At 45.9% G+C, this 27,886-nt stretch overlaps 1 protein-coding gene across 1 annotated transcript; it reads left to right on the top strand.

The window, feature by feature from the left end:
- The first annotated feature begins 17,736 nt into the window (after positions 1-17,736).
- WNT16 (Wnt family member 16) lies at positions 17,737-27,021 on the top strand. Its single transcript, XM_066320256.1, has 4 exons — positions 17,737-17,822; positions 17,902-18,143; positions 20,802-21,088; positions 26,488-27,021. The coding sequence occupies exons 1-4, from the start codon at positions 17,737-17,739 to the stop codon at positions 26,950-26,952; spliced, it is 1,080 nt and encodes a 359-aa protein (XP_066176353.1). The 3' UTR covers positions 26,953-27,021.
- The last annotated feature ends 865 nt before the right edge of the window (positions 27,022-27,886 follow it).

The following is a 27,886-nucleotide window of genomic DNA, read 5'->3' on the forward strand; positions in this document are numbered from 1 at the left end:
GAGCAGTAGTCTGCTGTTATTGCATGCCTTCAGCTGAAGCTGGAGCACAGTTAACTGGTGTCCAGTGAGAAGCAGCTCCTCACCTCTCACGTAAATCCACAGATGTTGAACAGTGGATTGGGTTAGAGCCTTGCAGGGTTCGTGGCCACCACGATCAAGTCCATCCTAATAAATATCTTTGGAATAACTGACTGGCTGAGCAATAAAAATTATTTCCCTTTTGGTAGGGAAATGCCTTGATAAGTCATCTCTGTCATCAGAGTTGCTAGATTTCAGGGAGCTGAAAGAATGGGCTGCGAATAAAACATTTAGTCTTGGTATTCATTTGAGAATTAAAATCTTTAGAATAATCTCTTTACACTGTTAATACAAGGCCTTTATTTTTCTCTTCTGTGACACATTAAAGGGACATCAAAGTACATTTATTTGCTTAGTGGGTGGGGTAGGGAGGCATCAAATTACCTCAAGGTTGAAATAACCACCATTAGTTATGATTCTGTTGCTATGTTGAGCCAAAGAGAATGCTTTGAAGATGCAGATATGTGTGATATTAAGTTGACTGCAGTCCAGGGATCTTTCAGATTACTCTTTTAGAGTAAAGCAATTCTTAGAGGTGCAGTGAACTATTTGGCATAGACTCAAACTGCTAAACAAGTCTCTGTAGGGTCACATGAAAAATATGGTCTTACCTTCTTGTTTGCCTGCAAGCTTTGCATCTGGCTTGTTTTACCTCCCTGGCTATCTGCACCTGCTCTACTCCACATCTGCCTTTCTTTCAGATGACCTCAGAAATCTGTGCTTTGTCAGACTAGCAGCTTCTAGAAATCTGAGATATAATTGTTGTAAATTCAAGTCTGAATCTTCAAAATATATTTTTGTCCAGCCCAAAAGCACTAGAATACAGCAGGGGTAGAGCAAGCCTCTTCTCTGTGGCAGTGATTTTCTCTGATGAATTTAAAACAGCTCTGTTGTATTAAGTAGTTAGTTTACACTAGCACTTAGCTCTTCATGGAGCTTGCCTTTACCAAGCAAAAATCCATCTTTCAAACTCCACTGCTCTCTTTACCTGTGTAAATCTTGCAAACACCAGAAGAGTCTGTGTAAAATGCAAGCATAGCTATTTATTGGTGCTGGTACATATGCTGAAGTATTTGCTGGTACCTTCACAGTATCCACTGAACAGAAAATCTCTGACTACACAGTAAAAAGACACTGTGCTTTTTGGTCTTACTAGCCTGTGATTAGATTTACTAACAAAAAAAAGTGCTCCATGTCAGTGTAGGCCAGTACCCGGAGCTAAGAGTCCTACAAAACGACTCAAGCCATTTACTGCAGTGGTTGAGATGAGCCTGTGGGTCACAAAGGGTCTTCTGCAGCACCAGTTTCTGCTGGGATGGACTTCTCCCATTTCTGCCTTTTGTCATCTGCCTGTGTGGCCAGCTCTCAGCACCTGTGGGCAGCCCCTCCTGCCATCCCTCCAGCATCCTCAACAGCCTTGGGAAGAGACAATCACAATGTGTACTGCTGCTCATTAACCAGCCCTAAACTGAAGATCAAGCACATGTTTCAATAAAATCTGAACTGAGATCTTTATGAAACACAGCATCCATTAAGCATCACCTTCATTTCCTCTAGTACTGAACCTCTCTCATGAGCAGGATTCACTCCCTTCTGAACTCAAATGCCAAGGTGTTTTCCCAGCTTTTGACAAACATTTTCCCACTGCTTGCCTGAAAGGAAGGGAGGGAACTGCTCTACATCCTGCTGCCTAACAGAGCGAGGTGTGTTCACACACTGCAGTGGGAAAACACCTCCTACCAACACTGCCATACCTCATCGTGGGGACAGCATCCCCACAGCAGATGCTGTTTGCAATATTGAGAGTTTTTTATCTGTTCTGAGCAGTGACATGTGGTTAAAACAGACAGCTCAGTGTCTGCCAGCACTGCCTGCCCTAGTGCTGCTCTAAGGATACTGAGTAGACTCTGGGTGAAGACAAGACTGCAGAACCAAAATCCTTGAGTGAGAAATAAAAATGACTCAAGACACCTCTTGACAAAGTTGGGGCAGTTATGAAGAGCTCACTGCAGATCAAACGTGAAATTCATGTTGTCAGGAGCCCTTGAAGGTTAGTAAAGGGTGTGGATTATTGTGAGGGTTGGAAGACCAGATCTGTGTTTGGCAGAGTTTCTCACTTGCCATGTTCCAAAAACATCTTTTATATTTTCTCCTGTTCTTGTCATTATCAGCTTCCATATTTCTGTTATGGTTCTGTGGGACTAAGAAGTTTGAAGTAATACTTTACTCTGCCTGATAATGCTTGTGCAGCCTCCCCAGGTGGTAGTCAAACCATCTAACAGATGAAAGAAGTTGATTGCTTCTGAAAGGAAAAAGGTGTTTTTCCTTTACTTCCATATGCCAGCTCCAAAGTTTCTTTATTTTTACAGAAAGCTTTAGTTGGGATAGCTCTAATGTCTCCACTGTATTCAAAGAAACCTGCCAATCCCTATTTATCCTAACCTGATGGAAAGCACTTTAAGCCTTGAAAACTTGACCTTGCAAGCCATTAGATAATGCAGCACCCAGCATGATCTGGCCACAAATGGCTGCCTTTGAAAAAGAAAATCACAGTTGTGTTCTACTAAAGTTTTCACTGGGGTGATTACATTTTAAACATGCTTTATGTGGACTGATAGATGTGTTTTTTCAGCTCAGGGCTTTTGTTGAGCTCTCTTTACAGCAAATGGTATCTATTAGCTACTGTAAAATCCTGTTTCAACATCCTTTGACACCGTGTCCTGCCCAGTTCTCATAAAAAACATACACACAAGGGGATTTACTGCTGATAGTAAAAGGTTAAATCATAATAGGTCTTTCTGCTCCACCCATTACCATCCCCTAAATTCTACATTGCATCGTTTCTGTACAATAACAAGGAGTCAGGGTCTAGTAACCTCCTAATGCACGGCTCCTCAGCCTCTAGAACAGTTCAGCACTGTAGCCCTGATGGAGTTACCAAAATAACACACCTCCAGCTGTGAAATGCACACAGCAGAGCCTGCAGGATACTCAAACCTTGCCTCTTGGATCCAGGCCAGCCTGGAAGTCAAGGACAACAGCTTCTAGGGACTGTTCTCAGGCACCAAAACCTGGTTTCCTGCTTAACTCTACATATTTAACAGAGGCGTTGTAATTCTGGTTGTGGTGACACTTGGCTTCTTTGTAATCATTACAGAAAGACCAAAATCTGAATTATTCTCTAGAGGTGTCAGTTATTTCTCAGATTTTTCTGATTGATGCTTAAAGTTTTGAGAGAAGAACATCAGTTCAAGAGGTCTGTGTCTGTGGGATTCATTATGCAAATATAGAGATGTTTTTACATCCTCCTTCTGCTCCTTTACTGCAGGAACTTGATCACAAGGCCACCACCATCAAAACCAGGAGATTCTTTCCAGCATGGACAACATGGAGCATTGTCACCATCTGCTCCTGGAGCTGCTTGTATGTTTAACAAGACCAGAGGGACACCAGTCCTGCAGGTGAGCAGAACATTTCATGGTCGTGTGGGAAATACGCGTTTGAGACCCTTCATTTGGATGAGTGAAGAACAAATCTTGCCGTACAGGAGGGCTAGGAGAATCTCTGTTTGTGTGAGAAAAGCCAAGCTGACAGGCACCTGACTCCAGGAAACAGCAGAGATTCTTTCTGAGGTTTAGAGGTCATATCAGAGACCAGCCTGGCTGGTGTCTGAGAAATCCAGCCCTGATTTCTGTAGCAGAAGTGCGTTGTGAGGCCAAGTAACTTAGGGACTTTCGCCCTCTGTGCAGGAAATTGCCTTTATTTATTTTTTAATAGGCATTAAAAAATCAGCCTAACCTTGGCCACACTCCCCATTTAGGCCTTGTGAAGAATTTAGTGCCCCTAGCATCCCTGCACACCTCACACACAAACACACCCCCAATGTTGCAGCTCTGTGTGTGGCTCGTGGCTGTTGGTGTAATTGCTCTCTACCTCACCTGGTTCAAAACAATACAGTACAGGAGACAGCTCTTTGAACTGTAATGTGTAAAGTAACTCGTGGAATTTCAGATGGTTTGAGTGGGGCAGCAGTGAGACAGCAGTTAGGGTGGGCAGCATCCCTGAAGACACAGGGGAAAGGCAAAGGGAGAGCTGGAGCCAGGAGCTGGAGCCAGGAGGGAACTGACCATCTCTCCACAATTTTAGATTCAGAAAAGCCACATCCATCCCCACTGAAGTGCTGCTGGTGGACTTGTCCTCCCCTCCTGGGGTTTAAATGCCTGGCTTCAAAGAAATATTCTTAATGTGAATAAATACCTGCTACAAATACAAGTTTCTAATTGAGATGAAAAGGGTCAGAAGCAGGAACTTCTAAATGTTTGGTAACTATATCTAACTGTGTCTAGGGAGCCCGAGGGACTATAATGAACCTATAAAACAAGTTAACACCTGCTCCTCACACCTCTGTTAATTAAAATTCAGTCGAGATGCAAGTCATGGAAATGAGTGATCTGTCACTCCACAGGAGCCAGTCTGGAGCAGAGGGTCTGTCTAGACAGAACTGCAATTACCACATTCTGTATCTGCTGTGCCATCTTCCGTGCTCCTCCAGCCTGGGCACTGGGGTTATTTCCTAAGGTGTGAGGGACAGAATCTCTCCCTCAAATTCACAATCTTTTCTAGTTTTGACTAGACAAACTCCAGACAATCTGTTTTGATAGTGGGGGGTTAGTATAGATAGTAGATAGGGGGCTGTCTACAAGCTCTCAAACCCCAAATACCAGCAGCACCATCTCGACACTACAGAATATGGTCCTGCAGTTACTGGAGAAGAGTCAGTGTGGCAGCACAGCCCAAACTTTGGCAAACCAAGTGACTGCCAGACAAGGGCAGCACTTGGACAGCTAGCAAGATTTCTCTTGTTCAGAAGAGGTTCTACCTGCTGTGGATTTGTTTCAGTTTATCCCAGTTGGGAATTTAAGATCTAGCTTAGCTCTGTTCACCATAATGAGTTCTCTGCCTCCTTTAGGGCCTTGGGGGAGCTGCTGTGATCCAGTGCCTTTCCATCATCCTCACCACACATTTTCTGGGGTGTCTGTAAGTGAAAACACCACACTGACTATTTGTTGCCTGGTTCAAGGCTGTTGCTGCCTCTGCTGAGCAAAGGCTTTCTGCACAGAGCACAGAAGGTCTGAGAAGAAAAGTCCTGTAGAACTTTTAAGGGTTTGACAGTAATTCAGCCACAGACAAGTTGCTGAAGTGAAAAGTATGGCTAATGTCCAAGTGGCAGAGTATTGCAGTATAAAATGAAAGAAAAATCCAGGCTTGATTTACAAGGGCTCTGGTAAAACTGCTATGATACAACACTGGTAGATTTTAAATAGGGATTTGTGTCTTCACATCTTTCACCATGTAATATTGAAGGATCTAGACTACTTTTTTTTGTTTGTTTGTTTCAGGTGGAATCATTTGTAGGATCACACAACACTGAAGGCAGTGCAAGCTGAAGCAGGAATCTGAGGTCCAATCCTGGCTTGTTCATGCATGATATCTTACTACTTTGGAACAAAATGTTGATATCCAGCAGAAATTCTCCATATCTTTCCAGGTTATTTGTGACAGACTTAGAGACAACTGTGACTAAAGCACCTGAGAAAATGCCCTGCTCTGGTCACACATTAAACTGCAATCAAAGCATCTGCTCCCTGGATCCATCAATATTTTATGGCCATGTGGCCAAGAATGGAGATAATGCTGTGTTTTGCATGTAGGTACAATGTGTGAACTTGTTTGTGTCTAGAGTCCTTCTTCCAACTGGTTACAGTTTGTTTAAAAAGATCCCCCACAAGGTCCTCCAGATGGTCAGAAAACCACAAGCCTCTGAAGCCCAAAGTTCTTCAGATTTGCTCATGCTTTACTCCTGTACACTCACTTTATGAGCACAACTGCATGCAAGGAATTCATGGATTCTCCTGGCACATCTGGATGAATCCTGCAAACAAGTAATTCTCCTCTTACAAAAGCATTTCCCAGCCTCTTCTTTTTCCTGCCTTTCTTTGAATATTCCCTACTAAAATTTTTTGACCTTTCTTTTCCACTTCCATCATTTTTCCTTACTTCTTCATCTCCCCTTCCACCTTTCCACCTCCCCTGTCTATGAACAAGTGACCAGCCTCATTTTCCAGTCTCCACATATCCCCTTAGCCTGCTGACTAGTGCCCAGCTCTCAGATGGGGAAGCTGTGGTCTCCATCAGCTTTATTTTGGACAAGTAGTGAAGGCTTTGTGAGCAAGAAAATGTGTCTGTGTTTACACAGGCCCACTGCATAACTGACACCTGTTACAAACAAAAGTTTTAAGAAGTCAAAAATTAAAATAGGGTGAGAATGCATTTCAGTTTTTCATTTTCTCTTACAATATCCATCCCTTCCTTCATCTCCCTCATTGTATCCTCCAGCCAATTCATTTCATCAAATTCCTATTTTCCTGTCCATTCATCTTCCACCCCCTGTGCCTGTACAGACAAAATGAAATGTTGTATTTACACAGCCATGTCCCCATTTTTAGTTGATTCTGATACAGGGACAATGTACTAAGGGAAGGAAAGTTTTGTTTTGTTGAGGTGGAGAGCCCTGGTTGAAATAGGTGGAGCTGTATTCCCGTAACATGGCAGGTTTGGGATTTGGGGAGTAAATTGCATCAACTCTCACACTCACACATGAATAAGTGGTCTCAGGAGTCATATTGAGAAGCAGCCCCCCTTGTAACACATCACCTCAGCATACAGCTTTAAGGGTCTTAAAGCTTCCATAAAAAAGTTGTTTCCATAGTTTCTGGCCACTTTCTGAAAGTGACAGATTCTGCAGCTAGGGAGTAGTTTAACATCTGATTATATGTTTTTTTTAAGCCCATTTGCTTATTTTTGTAAGACAGGTAAGTTTAAAGTTAATATACAGCCCTTCTATAGCCAATAATAATACAATGAATCTTTGTCCTCCAATACTGCACTGATCTGATCCAGTAGACACTTACTCTTAGGTTTATATGGTGTAAATACAGTCTGATAAGTCTTGATTCACCAGGCAGTTATTTCCTGCTTTATTTATACTGTACAGATAGTCCCATTTATTCCTTGAAAGTAGCAACAGATATAAAATAGAGACCATACAGAATATTTGCAAGCTTTGAAGATTTTATCATCAGATCTGAGAATTTGTTTCTTTCCATTTTGGATACATGTGATTCACTTAGCATTTTGTATTTCCTTTTGATCCATGCTGCATTACTTTTTTGCCTTCACCAGTTTCTACAGGAGTGCAAGTAATTTTTATTTGTAAAGATATGTGATCCATATTTACTCTCTGATCTTAAATTCAGCTTACATTTTTGTTTTGTCTTTGTCAGTATATTCTTACCTCTCAATATCTACATTTGCCATAAGGAGGCACTAGTGGTGACATTGCTAACAACACCATCTTCAATCTCAAATGTAAAAATAAAAATAGTACATCAGCCCTTCATAACTGTGATAATACAAAATTTATGACAGCTGCAATAAAACAAAATATATTGATTTCCCTTTCATGTATTTTTGCACCTGAATCACACACTCGAGCTCCCTCTACAATCATGAAAGTTTTTAATCACGTATGCCCATTAAGTTGTACTTCAAAGCACAAGTCAAGTGTTACCAAGTCAGTCTAAAAACCTTTCCTGTATTATTGGCCAGGATCCTCTGATATCCTGTACAGCCTGAGGATGAGATACACAGGAAGTGCACAGAGATACTGGATTCACATGCATCATAACCAAGTCAGCTGTGTGATAATAAAAATAGAAAGCCCCTGGGGCATTCTTCCCCTTTGTTCCAACAGATATGGAAGTGTAACAAGCCTTGGAAAACACAAGATGATGTCAAGATCTAAAGATAGCTATTTCTGGAAAACAGGCTTATTATCCCTTTTTTTGGGGTGGACCAGGCCTGTTGTATATCATCCTGATGTTTGTCCATGACCAAATGGACTCTCTCGGATCCTAGCAGATAACACCTCCCGGAGTGCAGCTGAAGAGGATGTATGTTCCATTAAAACACAGATAATGGGATGTCTGGCACTGGAAAACAATTCTGAGGAATAAGATATAGCTTACACTCCAAGTTCACTATCCAAAAATATTTCCTAATCACTTCTGCAGAAATAATTCCAGATATTAAAAAAAAAAAAATAGAAAAGAAAAAAAAAAGGCAACAACAGCAATGAAGCACCTGTCAGATACTCACATGCAAATTTTAATGTAATTGCTGAGGATAATTAGAAAATAAAATAGATTATATTTACAGAAATGAGAAATTAAATGATTTGATGGCCTTGCCTATTGTCCTTTGGTACCTAAAAGTTAGGAAAATTTTACTATGACACAGTTGAATTTTCTGAGAAATAAGAGAGGTTGAAAGCATTTGCTGTGAGTGTACTGAAACTATAGAAATATGCTTATTTCTAGACAGAAGATATCATTAACTTGATTTTTAGACTGTAAATACTTTGTTCATTCAGGGGAGAAACTTAATAATGTGTGCACTATTAAAAACAGATATTTATGGCGCCACGGCTCCTTATTTTACAGCTGTGTTTGTGAGCTCCTTTACGCTTTTTCTGGGGAATCTTTCACATACTAGGACAAGCAAGAGATTCCAGGATGTGGGCAGCAGCCCTGTCTCTGCAGAACGGTGAGGAAAGGCAGAGGGAGTGACAAACTGCCCAGCTCCACCCTGGAGTCAGGGGTAACCAGTGCTCCTTTAGGGCACTGAGACACTTCCCTCAGAGGTGTTCAGGCATCACCTGGGTGCTCCAGGGCAATACTGGGCCATGTTCCTCCTGCCTGTCCCTTCCAGCAAAGACGTGGCTGTATTATTATCTCCTGAAAGGGGCTGGGGAGGAGGGTGAATTCATCCCACGCTCCAGGATGAATCCTCAGGCATGGTTGCTGCTGCCCATGCCATGCTAAGGAATGCTGATCTCTCCTCACATCTCAGAACACAGGAGTAACAGGAAGTTTTCAAATAAATCATTATAAGCACAACAGGAAACGACCAGTTGGAAAGGCATAAAAACACAAAAGAATCCCCCAAACAATTCAAACCTTTAATTCCCATGGCCTTAACTTTTGCATGATTTAGATCAATGCTATTACAAGGTTGCTGAGATGTTAAACCCCAGCTATTCTGATAACTTGCCAGTTTAGCAGAGTTCAATTAGTTGGGGACAGCCTAAACCCTGTAGACTTTGGCATCTTGCCCACAGCTACACACATTTTAAACCACAAGTGCCCTGTCTTATGCAACAGCAGAGAAATATCACAGCTGCAGAAATAGAAGAAAGGTAAGGTTTCCGAAGCTGCAAGACTTGCTTTGACAACAGTGTTAAAAGGTTTAAGTGGGTTCACACACTCCAGTGCCAGGCCCAATCAAAAAAGAAAAAATTGTTAGAAAGGGAGAAGAAGGCAATCACTGAGGAGAGGAAACAAAGAAGTGGCTCAGGAAACAGGTAACATGTAAGACTTAGTCAGATTTAGTAAGATTCGAAGAAGTATTTGATGTTTGTCATCTAACCCAATCAAAAATTTTGACAGTCCTGTAAAACCTGCTAGTGCAAGGAATCCTGTAACCATCTGATGTGAAGATGAACATCTGTGAAGGGACAGATTGCTTTCTTACTAGGGAGTTTCTTGCACCTTGATTTTTAAGATGGGACAGATCATTGAAATTGGAAAGGGGGGGAAGCGTGCAATTATTTGAATTTGGAATGTTTTAAATGCTGTCTTATAACTTGAATGTCTCTTAACCTGAAATAGTAGGTCATTAATTTCTTTCCATTACCACCATACCATGGGTAGAAAAGGACTACTTCTGTGGTTGCTGACAAAATACCATTCCTTCCCTTTTCTTCCTAAGCTTCCTCTGTTTAAACTGGCCTTGTAGATGAATTCACATGTATGGTGCAAGTAGTCTGAGCACTAGACCAAATGCTTTGCAAATTAGGCACACATCCATACCTAGGTGAATGAGAAGATAACAAATAGAGCCTTGTATTACAACAGTTACAGAGTAGATTCTTGTTTCTCTCACTCTCCTCACTCAGACATCAAGTAGCTCATTAGAAATTGAACTAGCAATGAGAAACCAAGGACCTGATCATGGATTTGATGATGATGCATCATCTGACACCAGAAAATGGAATAGCTCTCTGAATGTCAGTTCTCTCACCACAGGATGGCAACAGTTCTGTGCGTGTGAATCGTGTCTCTGTTAGGAGATGTAACAAAACCAGCTATGAAAGGATCCTGTAGAAAGTGTAAATGCAAATTATCAGTTGGAGCAGGAACATAAATTGAGTTGTAGACAGCACTGCTCCTGGGGGAGCAGCTCTTGCTCGTTCCCCTACCTGTATTATACCTAAAATCCAGTGAGATCTTTGGGAGCAAACGTGCTGCTGCTGTGCACACCAGGAACATGCCACACACACACAGCACCTTCTCCTGCTTATCTCAGGAACTTCTGTACAAAGCTTATACATACATCAGCAAAGCAGTGGTGTTCCACCCTTTGAATCATCCTTGTCTGATTTAAAACTAAATAAGGAATAGCTCCAGATGCCCCCTCTACACTGAAATATTTTGGATTCTTTCGTGCACTTGAACTACTCTTTTCATCCCACTACTACACAATTACCTTTTAGAAATTCTACAACACCAGCCAGCAGCACCAACTCTTATCTCATACACTTGATCTAAAAAAACCAAAAAAATAAAAAAAATTAAATTATTGTGCTCTAAGTACAATGAAAACATTAAGCAAACTTCAAGACAGTGAAAAATTCCTTTTATCATTATGTCCTGTCTCCAAGAGCATTTTTCATCCTCAAAAGAACTGGGGAAATTCATTGATGCCATGAAGGTGCACTGTTATCAAATACAATTTTACTACTAATTTCAGTTTTAATAGTAAGTAAAGTCTGGATGAAATCAGAATTAATAAGTGGATGTTATTCCTGCATCTTTCACACAATGCTTTGATGCCTTTACAGCACGCCCTTGATGAATTTTACTTAATAATAATATGCTGAAAATATCTCCCTGGGGTGACTCTAGAAAATACCTACATTTAGAAAGTCCATGTCAGAGAACAGCACTTGCTAGCAGCACTTCAGAAGACACTCATGCCTACTTCCAGGATTCCCACAACAATGAGAAGTTCCCAAGCACTCATGTAAATACTGATAATCCCAGGACACTGCCTCCAGATTTGTGACCACAGGAAACATCAGACTCCAGAGTCAGACTGAGTCCTAAGCCCCAGCTTTCTGGCAGCACATAACTACTCGATTTAGATTGCCAGAAGAGCTGCTCAGCAACTGATTCAGCAACTCTCTGGAGTTATGGGCTCCACATAGCTCAGTTTTCATCTGGATCCTTCGCAAGAACAGAAGGGATTGTGAGAAGCATGCACGCCCTTTCCTCACCTTCCAGGTTTATATATCCACTCACATAGAAAATGTGGCTCTGTGTACTGTGTTGTAAACATAATATCCAGAGGTAGCTTTGGAATCATTACACATCTGTGAGATCTGTTTGTGAAGTCTCCATCTGACAACATGTCACTACTGGATGCACTGTAATTTCTGTCCCAGTCATTTGTGAACTCAGCATGCTACATCTGAACCAGCACAGTGTGCACTTTCAGGTACAAATATTAAAAGGAATAATAACAATAATGTTAAACACGAGGGGCAGAGGGATCTTGGAGGGCCATGTAGGGCAGAGAGGACATCTCTGTTTTCCTCTCCTGGCTTTCCTTCTACTGCCAGCCTGACCTTATTGAAGTCCTGAGATTTCTCTACAGACAGAGATGCTGCTCTGTGAGGGGAGCACTGCACCAAGAGCACGAGGGCTCTGTCCCCAGCTCCAGGGACTCTGCACATGTCTCCTCATGTTCCTCCTCACTGAGGGTGCAGTGCTCTCACTGCCCCCGTGGTGCCATGGTGTCCTGGGTTGTAGTTTAGGATGTGTTCTATCACCATCTCCAGTCCATGGCCCATCAATGCCTTGCCATGACTCACAGATAACTCCCTCTGGAGTTCTCTCTCTTTAATGGGCCATCAAGGAGCCCCTGGATGACTCATCATCCCATTGGGAGATGCCCCGCCCAGGGGGAGGAGCCAAGCATTCTCACCTGGAGATAAGCTGGGATTTGGGACAGTAGAAGCAGCCCTCACCCACTGGATTCCCAGAGGACCAGAGCTACCAGACCTTTCTATGGGATCACTGCTTCAGGAAGAGCACCTCACCTGGACTGCTTCCATCACCCTGCTCAGGCTGTATTCTGACTCTGTCAGTGGTCTTTTCTTTTTGTATTGTTGCATTTATTTTATTTTATTTTCCTTTTCTTCTCATTAAATTGTATTTTCTGACTTAGAGCCTCTCACCTGGTTTGTTTTCAAACCACAACACATGGCTCTGCTCAGGTACCACTGAGCCAACAAGTTTCCTTCAAGGCCTGCAGTCCCCAGAGGGATGGCACACCATGCAGCCCGGCACTGAGCGGGACTGAAGCCTGCTCTTTGTGTCACAAGTACAGAATTTGGCCTTGGGCAGCACACGTGATAAATGTCATAGCTGAAGGGATAACCTGATATGGGTTTTCCTCTGTTGACTTTTATAAGATAAGGGGTTGATGACCCCATTGTATCCCAGGTAGGATAACACAGCTTGTCCTGTCATATCCATGTCCCCCGTGAGCACCAGAAGTTCCAGGGGAAGGAAAATAATTTGAACAAAAGGGGTGACTTGTTTAGGAGAAGTTAACTTTGTATGCACTTACTTACATCTAATAAGACAACAAACCTGGATTATAGTGAAAGCACTAGCTGCTATTTTTTTAAAGAGATAATTGGTCTGTCTCTGAAGCATGTTATCTGTGGAGTGAAGCTTATTCACACAGATTCTGCACAACAGAGTATCTGTACATACATACATATATATATAAAATGCATGTATGTAATAGACCCTGTCAGGATCACTATAATGTTCATTAAATATTAAATTAATAAACGTCCCATCAGGAAATACAAACCTTCTTAGACACATTTCCATTTTTTTTTTCCTTGTATCAACAATTGATTTTCTTCTTTTGAAAATAAATTTTAGTATGAATGGCCACAGATAGCCCCACCATGGTCAGAGAAAGCAAGATAAGCAGAAAGCCATGTTTATAGTGAGTTTTGTTCACTGAAGCACTTGACCTTGGCTTGGATTCTACTTCACTCTCTCTGCATCCCACTCATTTTGCTGTCTGTGATGGTGAATGTTCTTCCAGCACAGAGGGCTCTGAAGCATCAGTAAATTAGAATTACAGCCTTCAGAAACATTTGGCAAATTACAATCATTTTTGGTAGATAGCAAGGCCTTAGTAAATTGTTTCCCTTTGCACAGTGTTTGCCCTGCCGCTGGAGGGGAATCCGGCTGTGGCAGAAACAGGGAGTGGTTATAAGGGAAACAGATGGGAAGAAAGGCAGATGGGAGATTAGGATTCAAACACACAGAAACCCAAACTTTTTAAAATCAGATGGTCATGGAAAAATGGAGTTTGCTTCCAATCACTGCTACAGATTGAACTGGACAATCTCAAGAAGTCCCTTACAAAATATATTTTTTTTGTTTAGCATCAGCCCTCCAAATTGCAAGTGTTTCACTTTACATATGATCAAAGGGTTTCCCTACCTAAATAAAGATGATTGTAGCAAAAAATGTACATAAAATCAGATCCCCATGAGAACTCAACAGAAAGGTAATTTATTTATTTAAGGGGCCATATGTGAAGTGCTACAAATAGGACTAGAACTTTTGAAATCAATATTTTTAAAATTTCAATTTCACATTGCTATTTGCACATAAGATTCTGTAGCTACGATAGAAAAATTCACATGTAAGAGTTTATAACCAAAAGATCCATACTAACATTAATAAATAAAAAATAAAAATAAAAATAAAAATAAAAATAAAATAAAAATAAAAAAATAAAAATAAAAAATAAAAATAAAAATAAAAATAAAAAAAAACCAGCAACAACAACAACCAAAAAAAAAAAAAAAAACATAGAGAAGAAACTTGTCCAAAGAACCTGAAGGAAAAACAATTTTAGAGTAGATGATAAATTCATAGAGCAGATAAAGCAGCACATAAGGAATCCACGTCTGCTAGACCAAGGCTTTGAATTAACTTTAGAAGATGGAGCCAGGAAGCAGTGAAGAGGATAAAATAAACCATGTGTCCTGGAATAATTGGATAATTCTCTGACACAGCCAACACATCTTGGCTGGCTCAGGCCTGTTTCATGGCTGGTTCTCTGTCTTCCAATGTCCCTCACTCTGGTCTAAGTTCCTCTGCAACCACAAGCAGATGTTCCCTAGACTAAAATGCAGAACAGATTAAACAAGTTCTTTGGAAAGGTTTTAAGTGGGGTGATCAGCAATCTGCCCAGAGCTGATGATGCTTTGGAGAGGCTTTGAGAGCAGACACATAAGCATGAAGTAGGAAGGAGGCATCATTTTATAGACTTAAACAGACCACAGCCTGTGCTCTTAAAACATTTCTGCACATTCAAGGGGGGAAAAAAAGCAGGGGAAACAGCTCATCTACGTGATTATTTCCCAACATGTACTCTTAAAAATGTTCATTTGTCATTGAGATGATTTACGGCGTTCTTCACTTGGAGCTGTTGTCAGTCCTCGAGAGCTATTTCGCTAATTTACAACTGTGTCAAAGTTTTACACATCTGTCATTTTTTTTTTCCAGACCATTTTTTAGTGCAGGTGTTTTGCTTACACAGAAGGAAGCAGCAATATATCGTGATCAAAGAGGACTTTAAAGTCCAACACCAGCCCTCCGTCAGGTGCTAGCTGACTCATTGCCTTTTAATGTGTAACTAACGATTAGCAATCGAGGTAGCAGGTGATAACACCGTCTCACTGAAATTATCAGGAATGAAGGAACAATTGCTGCCCTACTGATTCCCCTCGCACTGATGCCGACTCGCTTAATACTGCCGGAGCGTTGGAAAAATGGAATAAAAAGCGTTGTGATGTATTGGCGTCTCTCTCGCTTCTGTGGGTTAAATCTCTGCAGAGCTGCGGCTTCCTTCGCCCCCAGCGCCGCTCCGCCGCGCCCGGACCCCGCCGCATCCCCCGGCTCCTCAGGGCCACAGGGGAGCGCCGAGAGGGGCGGCCGTGCGGGGCTGTGCGGGGCTGTGCGGGGCTGTGAGGGGCTGTGAGGGGCTGTGCGGGGCTGTGCGGGGCTGTGAGGGATTGTGCGGGGCTGTGAGGGGCTGTGCGGGGCCGTGCGGGGCCGTGCGGGGCTGTGAGGGGACTGTGCGGGGCTGTGAGGGGACTGTGCGGGGCTGTGCGGGGCTGTGAGGGGCTGTGCGGGGCTGTGCGGGGCTGTGAGGGGCTGTGCGGGGCTGTGCGGGGCTGTGCGGGGCTGTGCGGGACTGTGAGGGGACTGTGAGGGGACTGTGAGGGGCTGTGCGGGGCTGTGAGGGGACTGTGAGGGGACTGTGAGGGGCTGTGCGGGGCTGTGAGGGGACTGTGAGGGGACTGTGAGGGGCTGTGCGGGGCTGTGAGGGGCCGTGCGGGGCTGTGAGGGACTGTGAGGGGCTGTGAGGGACTGTGAGGGGCTGTGAGGGACTGTGAGGGACTGTGAGGGGCTGTGCGGGGCTGTGAGGGGCTGTGAGGAGCCGTGCGGGGCTGTGAGGGGCTGTGAGGGGCTGTGCGGGGCTGTGCGGGGCTGTGCGGGGCTGTGCGGGGCTGTGCGGGGACTGTGAGGGGACTGTGCGGGGCCGTGCGGGGCTGTGCGGGGCTGTGCGGGGCTGTGCGGGGCTGTGCGGGGCTGTGCGGGGACTGTGAGGGGACTGTGCGGGGCTGTGCGGGGCTGTGCGGGGACTGTGAGGGGCTGTGCGGGGCCGTGCGGGGCTGTGCGGGGCTGTGCGGGGACTGTGAGGGGCTGTGCGGGGCCGTGAGGGGCTGTGAGGGGACTGTGCGGGGCTGTGAGGGATTGTGCGGGACTGTGCGGGGCCGTGCGGGGATTGTGAGGGACTGTGCGGGGCTGTGCGGGGCTGTGCGGGGCTGTGAGGGGCTGTGAGGGGCTGTGAGGGGCTGTGCGGGGCTGTGCGGGGCTGTGAGGGACTGTGAGGGGCTGTGCGGGGCTGTGCGGGGCTGTGCGGGGCCGTGAGGGGCTGTGCGGGGCTGTGCGGGACTGTGCGGGACTGTGAGGGGCTGTGCGGGGCTGTGAGGGGCTGTGCGGGGCTGTGAGGGATTGTGCGGGGCTGTGCGGGGCTGTGCGGGGCTGTGAGGGACTGTGAGGGACTGTGAGGGACTGTGAGGGGACTGTGCGGGACTGTGCGGGGCTGTGAGGGGACTGTGAGGGACTGTGCGGGGCTGTGCGGGGCTGTGAGGGACTGTGAGGGACAGTGCGGGGCTGTGCGGGGCTGTGCGGGACTGTGCGGGACTGTGAGGGGCTGTGCGGGGCTGTGCGGGGCTGTGAGGGACTGTGAGGGACTGTGAGGGACTGTGCGGGGCTGTGCGGGGCTGTGCGGGGCTGTGAGGGACTGTGAGGGGACTGTGCGGGACTGTGCGGGGCTGTGAGGGGACTGTGAGGGACTGTGCGGGGCTGTGCGGGGCTGTGCGGGGCTGTGAGGGGACTGTGAGGGGACTGTGAGGGATTGTGAGGGACTGTGAGGGATTGTGAGGGGACTGTGAGGGATTGTGCGGGGCCGTGCGGGGCTGTGAGGGGCCGTGCGGGGACTGTGCGGGGCTGTGCGGGGCCGTGAGGGATTGTGCGGGGCTGTGAGGGATTGTGAGGGACTGTGCGGGGCTGTGAGGGATTGTGCGGGGCCGTGCGGGGCTGTGCGGGGCTGTGAGGGACTGTGCGGGGCTGTGCGGAGCTGTGAGGGATTGTGAGGGACTGTGCGGGACTGTGCGGGGCTGTGAGGGGACTGTGAGGGATTGTGCGGGGCTGTGAGGGGACTGTGAGGAGCCGTGAGGAGCCGTGTGGGGCGGTGCGGGATTGTGCGGGACTGTGCGAAGCCGTGCAGAGCAATGCGGGGCAGTGCGGGGCTGTGAGGAGCCGTGCGGGAACTGCGAAGCGCCGCTTTGTGTACCAGTGCCGTGCGGGACTGTGAGGAGCCGTGCAGAGCAATGCGGGGCAGTACGGGACTGTGAGGAGCAGTGCGGAGCCATGCGGGACCTGCGGAGCTCCGCTTTGTGTATCAGTGCCGTGAGGAGCCGTGAGGAGCCGTGCGGGACCCTCTCCGCTCCGCTCCGCTCCGCGCAGCCCCCGCCGCCCCCGCCCGGCCCGCCCCGGCCCGCCCCGGCCCCCGGGCGGCCAATGCACGGGCGGGGAGGCACGGCCGGGGACGGAGCCGGGGGAAAAAAACATCAACCCCGACTTTGTCACCTTGACGGGCACCGAGCGCTCCCGATGTGTCCCCTCCGGCCGCCCTCCGGGCCAGCCCAGTGCTGCCCCCCGTGCCCCGAGGGGCAGGGACCCGAGTGAGGGGCAGGGACCCGAGTGAGGGGCAGGGACCCGAGTGAGGGGCAGGGACCCGAGTGAGGGGCAGGAGCCCGAGCAGGGGTGGCCCGGTCGCGGTCCCCTGAGGCCTGATGCGGCTGCCATGGGGCGCGGGGCTCCCGTCGGGCCGCGCCTGCTGCGGGCAGCGCTGCTGCTCGCCCTGTGCCCCGCCGCCGGCAGCACCTGGATGTGAGTAGCGGGCTCGGGCTGGGAGGGCTGCGGGAGCCCGGCCCTCGGCTCCGCCGCCTGACGGGCGCTGCCTCCGCAGGTGGCTGGGCATGGCCACGGCCGGCGGGCCCGACAAGCCGGCCTGCGCCAGCCCTCCGCTGAGCCGCCGGCAGCAGGAGCTGTGCCAGCAGAAGCCGGAGCTGATGCCCGCCGTCCGGGAGGGAGCTCGCCTGGGTCTCCAGGAGTGCCGCAGCCAGTTCCGACACGAGCGCTGGGACTGCCGCTCGCCGCCCGCCGCCCGCCGCGGCGCCGCCGCCGCCCTGGGGCCGCAGCTGAGCAGCGGTGAGTGGGCCGGGGCCGGGGCTCTGCCTGCCGCGGGCAGGGCCGGACCCTCCGGGGCTCCCGTCCGCAGAGATCCCGCTGTAAATGCTCCGGGCGCACGAAACCCGCCCTTCCCTTTGCAGCGTGGTTGATGCTGCTTGTAATTTTCGCGCAGTACGCCGGTGGATGACAGTACCCGAGGGTAGAGCCACTCAGCTTCGTTGAAATACTGTTGTTCTTAGACTTACGTTGGGTTTATCGTGCCCTCGTGTCACAGTTACTAGATAAGAAGGGTTATGACATATTATTTCGAAAAGGTGACTTGCGAGTAAAAAAGTCTTCTCCGGGCACTAAATACAATATGAGATGCTTTAAAATATATCTGCTCAGTTATGTGGTATTGGTCAGCACAGCGGAAGCAAAGCTGCTTTGTTCTTGCATAAAATAATGATGAAATTGGTGGAATTTCCACTGAAACAAGGATAAGTTTTTTTGTATCAAATATCTCACTAACGCTTTCCTGCAAGTTGCAAGGATCCTGCAACTTTTTTTTTTTTTTTTAGCTCCTTGATTGTGTGATGGATGTGATTTTAAGTATTGTGGTACTTCACTTGTGTTCATGCAATTTTCACTTTGTGCTAAGCGTAAAGCCCCTAGGCTTTAATATGAAAACATAAAGTGAGGAATAGACAGTGATGCATATTCCAAAAAGGAAAGGGAAAAAAAGAAAATGAGAGTTTTTCGCACTGTATAGAGCCGTATGTGTGTCAGTCCTTCTGTTCAACAGGAAGGACTCTTCCTGAAGACCCATAAATGAGTGCCACTCTTCACCCACAAAGCTTCACTAGTGTGGACTGTGGAAGCCTTTTATGATGGTACTGCCACCACAGACTAATATAAACAGGAGAAACAAACAGGAATTTTCCTGCCATGAGCAGGAACTTTGGAGAAACTGGAAATAAATGTTCACAATAGTGAAAAGTGGCCCATTTCAGTAAAGTTTTCACTACATTTATTGACCACTGACTGATACTCAATTTACCTAGAGAATGCCTTGCTTTACACAGTATAAAGCAGTGTGTCATATTATGCCAGAAGTTTCAGAGAATGGGACAGGTGTAAGAAGCCCAGGCAGGTCCCTCCATGAATCTTCTGAGGTATAGTCTAACAAGTAAAGGCCTTTCATGCTGCTGTTTTTCCCATCACCAGCTATTTCTAGGAAAATCACATGGCCTAAAATTCTTTGTGCCATCCTATGTTGTGCCTGGGTTAAGAGTTTTGGGGCTCTTTGCTCCCTTTGTGAATCAGAAGAACATCAACGTGTGTTAAATTTAGCATGAGGTAAGTTTTGGCCCTATACCAATGTAACCTGGGATCATGACAGCTTCTGTGAGACTTAAACTGACCTTTTCTTCTTCAAATCAATATGAATAGTGAAAAGCAGAGTAGAGAGTAAGGGGTTTGGAGTGTGGCTAGTTTTGAGTTTGATTTTTTATTTATTATTTGGCTTGAAAATTTCTGAGGCAAATAAAATTCCCAATCAGATTTAGAAAGAAGGTACCAAAAATTGCATGGTACAAGTAGTGAGAAACAGCATCAATAACAGCATGGTCATATGAAGAAGTTGTTTTGGGGTATTGTAGTGGTTTGAAAGTAAAACGAGTGAGAGAGGCTCCAAGTCAGAAATACAATTTAATGAGAAGAAAAGGGAAAAAGGGTAAAATAAAATAAATGCAATAATGCAAAGAGACCAGTGAGAGAGTCAGAATACAGCCTGAGCAGGGTGATGGAAGCAGTCCAGGTGAGGCGCTCTTCCTGAAGCAGTGATCCCATAGAAAGGTCTGGGAGCTCCGGTCCTCTGGGAATCCAGTGGGTGAGGGCTGCTTCTACTGTCCCAAATCCCAGCTTATCTCCAGGTGAGAATGCTTGGCTCCTCCCCCTGGGCGGGGCATCTCCCAATGGGATGATGAGTCATCCAGGGGCTCCTTGATGGCCCATTAAAGAGAGAGAACTCCAGAGGGAGTTATCTGTGAGTCATGGCAAGGCATTGATGGGCCATGGACTGAAGGCAGAGGGAGGGGGGCCTGGGAAGAGCACTGCTCCAACAACTGGATCCCTCAGTTCATGAAGATGGTGATAGAACACATCCTACACTACAACCCAGGACAGGTATGAACATCCACTGCTATGAACAACTGAACGTTACAGTCCAAGCTGTGATGACTTTAAACTCTGTTCTCTTTGATGCTCACCTGGCTGTTCAAGTCCCTGCGTGCAGGCTGGGCAGGAGGTGACCAGCAGAGCAGGCAGTGACCTGTCCCACTGTCGCGATCGGCAGGAGAAATGCCTCAATTGATACGACTGATTAACAAGACTTAGTTTATTAGAAAAGTTTACACAATTTATAGCACACTTAATAAGCTCATGCATATTGCTAAAAGCAAGATCACTATTGGTTATCTGAGAAAAGCGCTAATTTCTACTTCTGCATTCCTGTGGTTAGCTGCTCTCCAAACTTCTGCTTTCCCATCCTGTTGTCGCGGCCACCCTCAAGGCCACAGATCCCCTGCCTCTATAGATAAGGGCTGACCATTCATCCCGATGCTTACGTAGCTGTGGATTGTTTATGTGACCTCTCTGAGCTATAGCCATTCTCCTACACCCCACCTTGCTGTGCAGGCACCAAGGAGACGGCCTTCATCTCGGCGGTGACAGCGGCGGGGCTGGTGCACTCGGTGACACGGTCGTGCAGCGCGGGGAACGTCACCGAGTGCTCCTGCGACGTCACCCTGCGCCACGGCGGCTCGGCCAGCGAGGGCTGGCACTGGGGCGGCTGCTCTGATGACATCCACTATGGAATGGCCTTCAGCAGGAGCTTCCTGGACGTGCCTTTGAGGAACGTCACGGGCGAGAGCGGGCGTGGCCTGCTGGCGATGGACCTGCACAACAACGAGGCTGGGAGGCAGGTAGGTGTCACTCAGCAACTGCTCCGTCACCTTCACTGACAAAATGGCATTGGCCAAAGGAGGTGGGTCCTTGGCTGCACGTATTTGTGGGGCAAGAACAGCAGTAACATCACCAAAGAAACATCTACAGACTCAGAGCTGGTTTTGACCAACTAATCTCTGTATGTCAAAATAAAACCCACAAAATAAGTAATAGACCTGCAGTGCTTAAATAGTAAATTTATCTTAATTAGAATTTGATATTCAGTTGCAAACTTGAAATAGTCCTGTTATCAGCATGATGTGATATGATTTTTATCACTGATTATTCTGTTACTATCATGACCTGCATTTTTAATTCTCTCTAATACTGAATGAGAAGGCCAGCTGGACACAAGACCTCATTACTCATCTGCCATCTGCAGCCAACACCTTAGAGTACGAGTTTAGCATCGTTCAGAGGGGAAATCAAGAGTTAATATTTTCTTTAAAAACATGGGACAAAAATGACACCATCAGACTAGCTCATTGGTTAGGACATGCCTCAAAGAAGTGAAAGGAGACTGATGTTAGAAGGCTTTTTTTTCAGTCCAAAGTACTTCCAACCAACTTGGTGAGGAAAACTGTGTGTTTGGGTGTGTGACATTGGATTCTCCTTCTTGTCCTGCAGAGGATGTAAAATGCAGAAATAGCTTATCCAGGGAGATGGGAGCCTGTAATCTAGGGTTTGGAGTTTACATCTGGAATGGCAGAGATTTGTATTCTTATTTTTCCTTTAAAATTGCTTTCTCTGCTTTACCTTGGAGATTATCTTTAATGGCTCTCTCTAGGCCCATAGTATTTTAAATCTGTTCTGCTCAGTGGCACAGCTTTCACTAAATGGAAAAAAAAGAAAGGGAAAACCATTGGTTTTGACTACACATATTGATGGACTCCATTGTGACTCTGAAATTTCCTATAGCTGGAAGCAGCATCAGCAGGTTTTACTGACATCAACTTTCCTATCTGCCATAGACAAGGAATAGCCACAGCAAGCCATCCTAAGAGCCATGGTGGTATAATTGAAAATTACTTTAATTTGAAGTCATTTTTACAGGTAATACGTGTTATTTCATTTAAGCTATGTAGTTGGAAAAGCAGAAAATCTTTCAGGTTCCTTCCAACTCAAACCATTCCATGATTCCAAGGTACTGTGACAAAGACTCTTTTCCTAACTGAAGTAGATGAAGCAAACTTTAAAGCTAATTAAAAGCTGAGAACAGTTACTCTGAGTTTAATTAGAAGCCAGTCAGATAAATCATCTCCAAGGAAAGGTGACTGTTATCTTGTAGTAGGAGATGTTAATTAGAGAAACATAAGATTAAATTATTATTTCCTTAAAGAAAGAGCAAAGGGTAGTTTATCATGTTTGTAGAGCGAGATAGTTAAGGAAGAAATATATAGTCATATATTCCATGCATAAATATTATGTGATTTAATGGCAAAATGTAGGATAAAGCAAATATTTTGATCACTGTCCAGAATTGTTTATTGGTGGTACTTGGGATTTCTAGCAGCAATATTATCTGAAGTAAAGTTTAGCATAACTCTTCCTTTTTGTATTTTCAAATCTTAGCTAGGAGAAATGTTGGCCTTCATGTTTTGGGGCTTACAAGAAGGATGTTTTGATTTTTTATGGCCTTTTGTAATAAACACTATCGTGTTCCTGGTTTGGTGTCTTGCAAGAGCAGTCTTCCAGGGACAATACTTCTGTGTTTGTTTGGAGTTAGTAACAGAACTGGTATGTGCAGAATTATCTTGTTTCTCTCCTATTTCAGTACAAAACGTTATTTTACGCTTCCACATCTCATAGTTCTCATATCAGCATATAAAATTTTTAAAACTGTATGTGTCTTTTGAGTTGTCCACTAATCTGACTCTCAGAAGATTCAGATTCCATCCTTCTTCTGCTACAAGATAAACATTCATCATCTTTTAGCATGGCAATTTTCAGTGTACTTAGATGTGTGTATGTGAGTGGGACTCTTCTGCTCTTATACAACAGAATGTAGGGAGTCAGGCACTAGGGGTTGACTATCACTGTATTGGTATTTTTTTACTGCTGGAAAAAATTCTGCTCACTTTTCCACTTGTGGAAATTTATTTGGTGTTGTCTTATGTTCTCTCATTGAAAAATCTGGCTTATCAGAGAGTTTGTTTTTGCTGATACTTGTGGGTTGGTAAGAGACTCACCAACAGTTTGGAGCAGTTCTTAAGTGCTGTACCTCTAGTAGGACATGTGCTTGTCTTCATGAATAATTATATTAGTTCTACCAAAATTGGGGCAGTTGATTACAGGCTTGTGACACAACAAGTTCTGGCAGTCCTTGTCTCACAGCTGAGAGCAGGGCTTGGAAACAGAAAGCTTAACTTGGAGGTGTTAAGCATTAACTGGCATTAGAGGGTATGCAAACTGTGATTCCATTGACACTCTACTGCAAATCAGCCTCTGCTTTCTGCCCCATCTGTCTGTTCTAGCCAGAGATTCCCACCCTGTGCTGCTCCCTCTGTTAATTGCACTGGATCACTGAAAGGAAGACAGTTTAAAAATTATCTCTTTCTCAGGTTTAATTTTTAAAAAGAGCAGTGTTTGTCCCTGTTCATCACTTAACCCTGCACTCTTGTTGTGCATGTTGTACCCCCAAGGCTGAGTGGCAATAGAGGCAGGAGGAGCTGCTCAGATGGGCTTGTGGCTGACCACAATGCTTGTGGAGCCAGCTCAGCTCCACACTGACCATTTCTCACAAGCTATCAGTTAGTTCAATGACCCACCTAACAAAGCCTGTCCCAGCTTGCTCAGAATGACACATCTGTCCACTGTAACAGGGCTCCTCTGAAGCTGTCTGTGGAATTTTGTTTCATAGGGAGAATCCTCTCACTGTTTCATGAATAACTGAACAGATTCTCTATATGAATCTAAAATGTGGAGCTGAACAGTGGTTGTGGATTTATCCTGGAGGGCAGGGTCCCAGTAACTCTGCAGTCACTGTGCACTGCTGAGGCACAGCTGTGTCCCTCCTGAGGCCATGCTGGCTCTATAGGCAGACTTTAGGTTTGCTTCCAATATCAGGAGAAGGTGCCTAATCCCTAAATTATGCCAGATGTTCAAGTGTGGGATCTTTTTCACTGAAGTCCACATGGCACACTGAGATGCAGTAGCATGTTCTGTGATCAGGCAAAGCAAAATGTGACCTCCCTGTGCTGGCAATGTAAAGTATATTGGAGTCCAGGCTGAAAATTTGCCCATCCAAGCAGCTGGGAAGCAAGACACTGAATCACATTTGTAGTTCTTGCATTCATCTGCTCATCTGTACATTGCTAATGTATGCCACATTTTTATATTTTGATATCAGTCACTTCAACGTCAGTTTCTGCTCTTGTTTCAAAACTGTCTCTCTCTATTTTTGTTTAATTCATCCTCAGAGAAAGACTCTGAGTGTCATCTGCTGGGCTACTTGCCCACAAGGAACTCATCCTTAGCACCTAGCAGGGATGTCCAGAGCTTCCTCTGACAATTTCTGGATCCTTCTGCCCCTAGTAAGTACCTTATTGCACTGCAGTGAAGACAAGGATTACATCTGTAACCTTCTAAATCTAGTAGCACAATATGATTTAAAACTACTTCAAAACTCTAGTTACTTGACAAAAATAACTTATCATTTGACATTGGAAAAATGCTATTAAATCTGCTATTAAATGTGAGGGTTGTCACAAGGCTATTTGTATGATTTTATACTATGAGTATGACATGTTAGAGAAGGAAGTATTGTATTGATTATCTCCTGGGTGTTTGAGTCAGTCTCAAGATAAAGATATGAGATAAAGGAGGTTACTGCTTGTTTACAGATTTCAGTTATTTGAGGCTTGATGTCCTATAAACTGAGCCACACAACTGTTGTGTGTTTCAAAAAGCTTAACACAGGCTTCAGACTCCCATTGTTGTTCAGACAGTCACTGTTCAGCTTAGCCCTTGCTTCTGCATGGGCATGGAAAAGTAACTCATCTAAGGGTATTTAAGTGTTGGCAATAACTGTGGAAACCTTGCTGAAACATTGACAGTTATAAAAGTAATATGACTGCAACTGTCTAATTGTGTTAAATAGGGCCACTTTGAAACTGGAAACACTAGAAACCCGTACTAGAACTAGTTATTTCTAAATAAAAAGAATAGGGCTCAGGACTGTTAGTGAGAAGCATCTGAGATTTACTACAGAATACTGGAGTCAAGGACACCTCTGCTAAGCCATGGTGAGCCTTTTGATGGACTTGCTGTGAAGCTCAGAGATGTTTCCATCCTCCTGCTCTCCCAGCAGTTTGCCCTGGGGTGTTTTGGGTTGCCCAGGCACTGTTGTGTGACTTCAGCCATTTCTGTGGCCTTAGTTACAAGCAGGGATGTGAATGTTTAGTGATCTCCATGGTAGCTGTAAAATGACCTTAAAAGGCAACATACCTGGGCACTTACTTGCCCATCAAGTGTCTTGCAGCATAGGAAGGGCCATGACCTGCCCTGTCCTTGCTTTGCCCTTCTGCTGTTCCCCACTAGACCCTTTCACCCATGAGAGCCTTTTGCATTCCAGCAGTGGGAGGACATGTCATTCAGGTACTCAGGATCCTGCAGAATGAAAAGCCATCCAGAAATCACAGCTTTCGCTGCTGTGATCAGTATTGCTACATTATGCCCATTGCAAACTGCACATGAGGAGCACATCTGAGGATGATGCCTCTCCTAGCAGGGGTCCAGGGCTGGAAACCTGGTCCCTACCATGTGCTCTGGCTTCCCTGTTAAGGGAATGGCAGTGGCAGCTTGTTGTGGTTTGAGAACAAACCAAGTGAGAGGCTCTAAGTCAGAAATACAATTTAATGAGAAGAAAAGGAAAATAAAATAAAATAAAATAAATGCAACAATACAAAAAGAGAAAAGCACTGACAGAGTCAGAATACAACCTGAGCAGGGTGATGGAAGCAGTCCAGGTGAGGTGCTCTTCCTGAAGCAGTGATCTCGTAGAAAGGTCTGGTAGCTCTGGTCCTCTGGGAATCCAGTGGGTGAGGGCTGCTTCTACTGTCCCAAATCCCAGCTTATCTCCAGGTGAGAATGCTTGGCTCCTCCCCGTGGGCGGAGCATCTCCCAATGGGATGATGAGTCATCCAGGGGCTCCTTGATGGCCCATTAAAGAGAGATAACTCCAGAGGGAGTTATCTGTGAGTCATGGCAAGGCATTGATGGGCCATGGACTGGAGATGGGGATAGAACACATCCTAAACTACAACCCAGGACACTGCTGTAGTATTAAATGCTTTAAGCCCTCTGTGTTACTGATGTCAGGCTCCATTCCTGACGAATGAAGGACCACATCCAAATGTTGTTCTCCCTTTGCTTTCAGGCTGTAGCAAAGCTGATGTCTGTGGACTGCCGTTGTCACGGTGTTTCGGGGTCGTGTGCTGTGAAAACGTGTTGGAGAACCATGTCATCCTTCGAAAAGATCGGCCGGTTTTTGAAGGACAAGTACGAAAACAGCATACAAATATCAGACAGGCTGAGGAAAAAGCTGCGCCGGAAAGAGAAAAGCCAGAGGAAACTCCCCATTGGGAAAGAGGAGCTGCTGTACGTGAACAAATCCCCCAATTACTGCGTGGAGGACCCGGCGCTGGGCATCCCCGGGACGCGGGGCCGCGAGTGTAACCGCACGTCGGCGGGCGCCGAGGGCTGTAACCTGCTGTGCTGCGGGCGGGGGTACAACACCCACGTGGCCAGGCACGTGCACAGGTGTGACTGCAGGTTCGTCTGGTGCTGCCACGTGCGCTGCCGCAGGTGCGAGACCATGAGCGACGTGCACACCTGCAAGTGAGGGATGGAGGGCAGGGGACGGGGCCGAGGCGCCCACCCTGCAGGGATGGCAGAGGGGACAGCCCTGGGGACAGCCCTGGGGACAGCCCTGGGGACTACAGGACAATGGGTGGCCCAAGAGTGTCTCGGCTGAAAGGACAGCTGAGCAAACGCCGGGCTGCTGCAGGGACAGCTGAAACTGCAAAGAGGACACATTCAGAGGTGCTACTCCACGAGGGGGGACAGATGCTAAACTTTCCAAGTCTTTAACAGACACAATGTCTTGAAAACACAGATGCTAAACTTTTCAAGTCTTTAATAGACACAATATCCTGAAGATCCATGTGCTGGGTAGGTACGGTGGAGAAATCTCAAGAGCTCGTTAGCGAGAGAAGGAAGAGTTAAGAGAGTTTGTAAGACATGTTAGATATAGTCCTGATGTCTGTGCTTTTGAAACTGGGACTAGATGGATCCACTAGCTAGTTCATTTCTGCAGGCTTCACAAAAACCCACAAAGATAGGGACAGAGTTCAGCTGTTGACCACGAAGCATTTGCTTTGCAGACGTTCAGAAAATTGCCTTCTGCATAATGTGCCGAGAAGCGTTGGGAAGTGAGGAAGTGTGTGACTGCAGAGAGCTCAGCAGTGTCTGCTGGAAAAGGAGGTTCAGGCTGTGCCCAGGGGACAGAGGCAGGAGCACAGCGTAGTGATGGGGTACCAAACAGCAACTTCAGCATTTTTAACAGGTTGTCCTTCAAACACACAAGGGACAGAAATACAGTTTGGTATCTGAAGGAAATAAAATCCTCTGCAGGCATTTCCTGAGTATCTGAGCCCACATTTTGGAGTCAGCTGGTTGTCACCCCACAGAGTTCTATGCAATGACTTGCCACATTCAACCACCTCACTGGTGGTTCACCATCATTATCAAAATTACCCACGTGAGATTTAGCCCAA

This window comes from Sylvia atricapilla, chromosome 5 (genome assembly GCF_009819655.1).
Source record: "Sylvia atricapilla isolate bSylAtr1 chromosome 5, bSylAtr1.pri, whole genome shotgun sequence".
NCBI lineage: Eukaryota > Metazoa > Chordata > Aves > Passeriformes > Sylviidae > Sylvia > Sylvia atricapilla.

Excerpts from the sequence above, each read along its gene's own strand:
- WNT16 (XM_066320256.1), top strand. The coding sequence starts at position 17,737 with ATGGGGCGCGGGGCTCCCGTCGGGCCGCGCCTGCTGCGGGCAGCGCTG. Across the intron at positions 17,823-17,901 it reads GCCGCCGGCAGCACCTGGAT|GTGGCTGGGCATGGCCACGG; the intron begins GTGAGTAGCGGG and ends CTGCCTCCGCAG. Across the intron at positions 21,089-26,487 it reads ACAACGAGGCTGGGAGGCAG|GCTGTAGCAAAGCTGATGTC; the intron begins GTAGGTGTCACT and ends CTTTGCTTTCAG.